At 54.0% G+C, this 7,676-nt stretch overlaps 1 protein-coding gene across 1 annotated transcript in view; it reads right to left on the bottom strand.

Annotated features, from left to right (window-relative positions):
- GRAP (GRB2 related adaptor protein) overlaps positions 1 to 7,099 on the bottom strand; it is a 24,076-nt gene extending 16,977 nt beyond the window's left edge. The window contains exon 1 of the mRNA XM_077746638.1: positions 6,927 to 7,099. Within this exon, the coding sequence (XP_077602764.1) occupies positions 6,927 to 7,004 (78 nt within the window). The 5' untranslated portion in view covers positions 7,005 to 7,099. The remainder of the gene's footprint in view (positions 1 to 6,926) is intronic.
- Positions 7,100 to 7,676: the final 577 nt, after the last annotated feature.

The raw sequence follows: 7,676 nt of genomic DNA on the forward strand, positions 1-7,676 counted from the left end.
ATCAGGGGGCCCCTTCCGCCTCCCCCTGGGGCGGAGCCTTCTGTGGGACAGCTCATCACCAAAGGCTGTTTCACACATGGGGACACTGAGGCCCAGAGATGGGAGTGGAGCAAGGTGGCGCATTGCAGTATCAAAGGGCCTGCGGCAGGCCAATGCAAGGGCATCAACTGGGTTCCATTTTGCCAGGAAGAGCCGGGGTGCGCTGCCTGGGACCCAGGCCTTGCAGGCAGGCACCCCCCTTGTCTGTCTGCCAGGGCCCATCGAGCTCATTCCTTCCTGACTCTGTAGCCTGGGCAAGGTCAGCAGCCCCAGGAGGGACGGAAGCAGGTGGCTGACTCAGGAAAACTTTGGCTGAAAACAAAACAAAAACAATCCCCCCACTTAATGGGGAAATTATAGCCTGCGGGTTGTCTTCATGGCCACAGACTAGAGGAAGATGCACTGGAGCCAGGGGCCCGGCTACTCTGTCTGCCTCTGACTCTCTCCGTAGTCTCGGCATCAGTTTTCTCATCTGTGAAACGGGTACATGTATGGCCTACGCCGAATGTGGCAGTGTGTTCCGACTAGAGGTCTGTGTGGACACGTGAATGTGACACATCTGATAGAATCTCTGTGGTTTTTTAAAACTTTATTTTGTTTTCTTATCATCTCCACTCCGAGGACCCAGAAATGTTCTCATCAGTTACATTAGCTGAATTCTTTTTTTTTTTTAAGTTCTTAGGTAGAACTACTTTTTTTTTAAATATTTTATTTATTTCTAGGAGAGAGAGAGAGAGAGACAGCGTGAGCAGGGGAGGCTCAGAGAGAGAGGGAGTCACAGACTCTGAAACAGGCTCCAGGCTCTGAGCTGGCAGTCAGCACAGAGCCCGACGCGGGGCTCGAACCCACGAACCGCGAGATCATGACCTAAGCGAAAGTCGGACGCTTAACTGACTAAGCCACCCAGGCGCCCCAAGTCGAACTAATTTTTAAGTTACTTTGTTTATGTTGAAAGAGAGCGCACGAGGGAGGGAGGGGCAGAGAGAGAGAGGGACAGACAGAATCCCAAGCAGGCTCTGTGCTGTCGGTGCAGAGCCCAAGGCGGGGCTCGAACTCCCAAACCACGAGATCATGAGCCGAAATCAAGAATCGGACCCCCTTAACTGACCGAGCCACCCGTGTGCCCCAGATCAGCTGAATTCTTAACGTTAAAATTTTCCAAAAGCCACAGACCCCCTGGGCCATGCGAATTCACACAAAGGCGGGAGACCAGCTCCTCCCTGGTGAAGTTCACACCGTGGCTTGCCCCCCAAGCCCTCGTCACCATGGGTGCCCTCCAGCCAGGACGCCGAGCACCTGCTGTGTGCCGCACACCACGCTTCGTCCTAGACAGACAGCAGGGAACGGGCTTACACTGTGGTGGCCGGAGGCAGACAATAAAGAAAGAAGGAAACAACAGGTAATTTCGGGTAGGGGTGAGTGCTCTGAAATAGATCGAGGATGTGGCTGAGGGCAGGCAGGGTGGTCAAGAAACCCTCTCTGAAGCGGTGACATGTGGACTGAGACCCCGCTTACAGGAAGGACTCAGACGAGAGAACATGTGGGGAACAGTGTCCAAGACAGAGGGAACAGCCAGCGCGGAGGCCCTGAGGTGGTAGCAACGTTCTCAGAGCAGAGGGGAGGCCAGCGTGTCTGGGGCTGAGGCGGGAGGGGAGTGCTGTGAGGAGAGGTGGGGAGGGCTGGCCGGGCAAGAGCACGGAGGTCTTGTTCGCCACGGGAGGCTATTCAGATGTCACTTTAAATGCCAAGAGAAGGGACACCCCGGTGACTCAGTCCATTAAGCCTCCAACTCTTGATTTCAGCTCAGGTCATGACCTTGCGGTCTGTGGGATCGAGCCCCACGTCCGGCTCCGTGCTGACAGCGCGGAGCCTGCTTGGGATTCTCTCCCTTCGTCTCTCTCTGCCCCTACCCTGCTAGCACTCTCACTCTGTCTCTCAAAATAAATAAATTTAAACTTAAAAAATTAATAAATAAATAAAAGCCAAGAGCGCTGGCAGCTGCCACCGAAGGGCTGTCGGGAGCAGTTGGGGGGCTCGGGGCTGACTGCACTGGCTCTGAGGTGCCATCGACCTTCTCTCTGGAGACGCCAAGGAGGCTGTGGGCTCCCTGAGTCTGGGTCTTGGGGGCCAGGTCATCCATCGAGGCACGGGGTGAAGCACCGCCGCCCCCTCCTCCAGCTGGAGCACCCGGCTCCTGTGTACCCGGAAGTGCCCAGCCCCTCAGGGAGGACGCTTGGCTCCGGGGAAGTGACGTCGGTCTATGCGCCACCTCTGTGTGCCACCGCGGTTTCCTCACCCGGGGCTCCCGGAGGCCGGGATCTGCCGGTGGGCGCTTCCGGGACGGGGCCCGGCCCACAGGGGGCGCTCACGCCCAGGAAACCTCCCTTGGAAGAATGAGGGGGATGGTTCCCGGAGCTGCACCCCACCCCGCCCCAGCCAGGCGAGGGACCTCGAGAGCGAAATTTAAGGGGGGGGCGGGTGTCAAGAAACTCAGGAATCAAGACAAAGAACATTTTAAGACAGTATGTTAAAAAAAATAAAAGCGATCAGAAAATCTGATTTTCCTGTAAATCTGATGCTGTTTGGGGGGGCGGGGGCTGGGTGGCTCAGTCGGTTAGGAGTCCAACTCTTGGTTTTCAGTTCTTGGTTTCATGATCTTATGGTTTGTGGGTTCGAGCCCTGCATCCGGCTCTGTGCTGACAGCTGGGAGCCTGGAGCCTGCTTCCGACCCTCTGTCCCCCTCTCTCTGCTCCTCCCCACCCAGCCTCTCAACAATAAATAAACATTAAGAAAAAAAACAGACAGCTTCTGGGGGTGGCTGGGTGGCTCAGTCGGTTAGGAGTCCAACTCTTGGTTTTCAGTTCTTGGTTTCATGATCTTATGGTTTGTGGGTTCGAGCCCTGCATCCGGCTCCGTGCTGATGGTGTGGAGCCTGGAGCCTGCTTCCGATTCTGTGACTCCCTCTCTCTCTGTCTGCGCTTCCCATGCTCGCACCCTGTCTGCCTCTCAAAATAAATTAACACTTAAAAAATTTTTTTTAAAAACTTCTGCAAAATAAAGACTGTTTAAAAGCTAATGCAAAAAACAAAACAAAACAAAACAAAACCCCACCAAGAAACCAACACAAAATAAAGCTAATGCAAAACAAAACCATCTAAACCCGACATAAAGGCAGGATGGGACCTTGCACCTGCGTGTGCACGAGCGCGCTGCCCACCACCTCACCCGGCCCTGGAAGAATTGCTTGTTGGCTGCAGAACAGGTGAGATGTGCAGAAAGACTAAAGAGGAAAATGTGAATAGCTCACAGCCCACCTCCCCAAACGAACAACGGCTGGCTTTGCAGGTTTTTTCTTTTTTGTCTTTTTTTTNAATATCCATAGATTATCTGTGTAGAGGTGAACCTCTGTCTGTGTGGATACGTTTGGATTCTGCTTTTTGCCACCAAATGTTGAATCCTGAGCTTTTTTATGCCATGAAACACCCTCCCCAAAGAGCGTTTTCAGGGCTGTGTAATAGTTGGGACTAAGCCGGTAACACAGGTTAATTTCACACTGCAAACCCGCACCACCGCACCCCACCTCTCACCTGCTCTATTTTCCCCTACGCACCATCTCCATCTAACAATCTCTGTGTTTTACTTATTTATCTGGCCTGTAGCCCACGTCTGCCACCAGAATCAGCTGTGAGAGCAGCGACTGGGCCCTCCAGGACCAGGGTCACATTGAGTGCTCCCTGAGTCCTTTATGAAAGAACACACATACATCTCTGATTATGTCTCACTGTCCCAGAGGCAGAATTGCTGGCTCACATACATGGATATTTTTATGGCCTTTTAAATGTTTCCCAAGTTTCCTCCAAAATAATCGGCACTTTACTTGCCCACCACCCACATGTAAAAGTGCATGTTTTTCCACATCCTCAACAACCTTGGAGATTCTTTTTAAAATAAAATTTCATTGATCTGCCAAATGGGAAACTATTACTTGGTTTAACTTGCATGTCTTTTGTTATTGGTGAAATTGGGCACTTATGTGCTTATGTTTGCTTCTTTGGCAATTTTCCCATTCATATCCTTTGCCCATTTTCTATTGTGCTGTTTGTGATTTTCTTGTTGATTTATAAGAACTCTTTACATATTAAAGACTTTAATATTTTGTCATTTTTTTAGGTTAGGCCACCTTCATTTCTTACCTACCTAATAGACTGCAAGGTCTGCCTCTGCTTCTATTCTTGCCCCCTCTGTTATCTTTTCAAAATGTAAACCCAATTCAGTTTTTTTCCTTGCTGAAGACTCTTGAGTGAGTGTGCCTCAAATTTAGAATGAAATATCCATCCTTCACAGGTCCTAATTCCTGCTTACCCCCCAACATCATCCTTACCCTGTGCTTCTCTTCCCTCACTGCACTTCAGCCATAGACCTTTCTTTCAGCTCTTCAAATGCACCGATATGGCCCTGCCTCAGGGCCTTTGCATCAGCTGTTCCCTCTCACCTGGTGCTCTCTTTCCCCGGCTCTTTGCATGGCTGGTTCCTGCTCATCCTTCACTTCTCAGCTAAGGTGTTACCTCTTTTTTTTTTTTTTTTTTTTTGTAAGCTCTACGCCCAATGTGGGGCTTGAACTCATGACCCGAGATCCAGAATCGCATGCTCCATTGACTGAGCCAGCCAGCCGTCCCCTAGATGTTACCTCTTTGGAGCGACAGTCCCGACCACCCCACCTAAAGCTGTCCCACTGTCCCCTCCCTCCCGCTGGCCCTCTGCATTTCATCTCCCCGGGTTGATTTCTTCAATCCACTTATCGCCCCCTGGGGTCACGCACTCTCTGGAATGTCAGCTCTAGGAGGGCAGGGCCTCTGCCTTGCTCGTCGCCGTATCCTCAGCACGTAGGACAATGCCCGGCCCAGGGCGTGTGCTCCATAGCTTGACAAGTGCTCGTGGAAGGAAGGAAGGAAAGAAAAGGCCACTCTTCCCATTGCCTCTCATTCCTCCATCATTCTTTGAGCTTGAAAGGTCCCCTCATCGGTCTCCGTGGACATGAGGGACACCCACGTTTCAGCTAACACTTGAATCTTTCCTTCCTTCCTTCTCTCCTGCAACATTCCCCGTGTCTTACTAAGCGACTCCTGCACGCCAGGCACTGATTCATGTCCCGGGGCCCTGAGGGGGTCCCTGTCCTCATGAGCTCACTCACTCATTCCTGCCAGCTCTTCTGGTAAAAGCACGCGCACCAGGAGCTGGCTGACGCCTCAGCAGAGGTTAGCGGGAACCTTGACTAATACTGGGGTGGGTGTCGCAGGCACGGATCCTGGGAGGAAAGTGCAGATGTCACAGGCTTTGCTGCAATTGCTCAGGGGACGCCCACCAACGCACCCCATTCACCGCTGGCTGGTCACTCCCAACCTCATCCCTATTTCCTGGCTGTGCTCCCCACCTCCAAGCCCTAACTCTGGGTCCACAGACCCCAAACTGCTCCCAGATCAGTCAGTGAGGTCCCTGAACTAGACCTGGCTCTCACGAAAGGTCTCACACCTGGCAGGGAGGTGCTGGTGCTAGCCTGCCCCTCGTCCCCAGCTGGCCACCTGTCCCCAGGGCCCCCAGACAACACTCAGTTTGGCCCCGGTGCAGGCTTCCCGGCATAGAGAGGAAGGGAGTCCCTTAAGGGGACACGGTTCGTCTTGGGGAATGTCATGCTCCCCAAACCTCAGCCCAGCCTCACAGGGACAGAATGAAGGTTCCAGAGTCAAAGGACGTAGGGTCACCCCAAATCTGGCCCCTCCCTGTGCCTCAGTTTAGTCGCCTGTGAAGGGGGGCACTGACTCTCCCCACCTCAGCAGCCTAACTGGGACGTGAGTGTGCATTGCTGAGCTCGGCACCTGGCTACGGTACCGTGCCAGCAAACGGGAGATCCTGTCCCCTCCTCCTGAAGCTTGGGACCGAGAGCAGAGCCCAGCAGGGTGCAGAGACGCCCCTTCTAATGGCCACGGCTCCAGTGTGGAGACTGAGGCCCAAGGTGGGGAAAGTGACTTCCTTAATGTGCGACAGCGGCACTCCGGTGCCTAAGTCTTAGCCTGGCAGCCCCTGACGCCTGCTCACATATGCAGAGTTAGAAGCGGGGACGTTTCCAGAGAGGGCGCCCACGAACCCATCTGCCCGGACCACCTTGCCACGATGTTCATCAAAAAGGGGAACCTGGGCTGGCTCAGTCGATTGTGTGTCCGACTCCTGATTTTAGCTCAAGTCATGATCCCAGCCATGCGGAATGGAGCCTGCCTAAGATTTCCTCTCTCTCTCTCCCTCTGCCCGTCCCCCCTGCTCACACACGTGCTCTCGCTCTCTGTCTCTCTCACTCTCTCTCTCAAATAAAAAATAAATAAACAATAAAAACTAAAGACGGGGGGGCAGACAAGGAGACACGAGCTGTGGTACGACTCTCCTTTCCCTTTTCTCCACACTGCTGGGAAGCTCATTCTTGCACTTCAGCCACAGTTCTTTCTACCCAGTAGGTGAGTGTGTGCACCTGATTCTTTCCTAAGAGCTTTTCTATCCTTCCCGCCCTCCCTCCTTTCAACTGTCTTTTCAAATTCTTCGCCAGAAAACTAGGCGTTGAACCAACTCCTGCCAGGCGCTATGGTAATGTCTCCTTGAATCCTCGCGACGACCCCCAAAGGACGGGTCGTAATTAAGTATCTCCCCATTTCCTAGATGAGGAAACTGAGGCTCAGAGGGAGGAGGTGGCTCGTCCGGAATCCCACAGCCAGTAACTGGAGAAGCTGGGCCTGTCCTTCTCCAGAAGCCGGACTCTGTTTGGGGGCTGTCCTGGGCCCCTGATTCTTACCCCACCCCCCCATTCCACGTGTGGGCAACTCGGCCCATTCCAGCCACCCTACCTTGAGCGTGTCCCCCTTGTTGAAGCCCAGCTCATCACTCTCCGTGGCCTGGAAGCTGTACAGGGCCACGGACTCCATGCCGCTGTCCCCAGGTCCCAGCAGCTGGGCTCAGAGCAGGGTCACAGCTTCCTGCTTCCTCTGCGGTCGAGGACCCGTCTTCCTTTGTTTTGAGAGCGTGTGTTCTTTTGAGGCTGCCCCTGAGGGAGGAGAAACAGGAAGCAGACATGTCACCCTGCGCCGAGAGCGCGTGAGCCGCCCAGCCCCTACGGCAGACCCCGAAGGCCAGGTGCGGCTCGCGGGGAGTCCCCGGGGAGCCCTGGGAGCGGATCTTTTGCCCAAGTCACAGACAAGAGGTTCCCAGAGAAATGTCCCCAGAGCCATCCCAGCAGCTCAGGGTCCCAGGTAGCCGCACCAACTTGCCGATCTGCCCTCCACATTTTCTAAACGCCGGTGCCCCTCAGGGCTCCCCAGTGCCTGCTACATCAACCCCAAGCCCCTTGCCTGACATTCAAGGCCCTTCCAAGCCACCACCCCCACCCCCCACCACACTCCTCTCCAGCCCCACCCTCTGTTATCTCCTTTCCCTGTAAACAGACACTGGGCCCCTGCCCTAGTAGCGGGGACACACCACTCTTTCGTTCCCTAGCCTTTGGCACACGCATGTCCATTTGCAGGGTCCTCTCTTCCCCTTTCTCTTCCCGGGAGACTCCTATACATCCATCAAAGCCCAATATGGAAGGCGCCTCTTCC

The sequence above is a fragment of the Crocuta crocuta genome, unplaced genomic scaffold (genome assembly GCF_008692635.1).
Source record: "Crocuta crocuta isolate KB4526 unplaced genomic scaffold, BGI_CrCroc_1.0 scaffold139, whole genome shotgun sequence".
In the NCBI taxonomy this organism is placed as follows: Eukaryota; Metazoa; Chordata; class Mammalia; order Carnivora; family Hyaenidae; genus Crocuta; species Crocuta crocuta.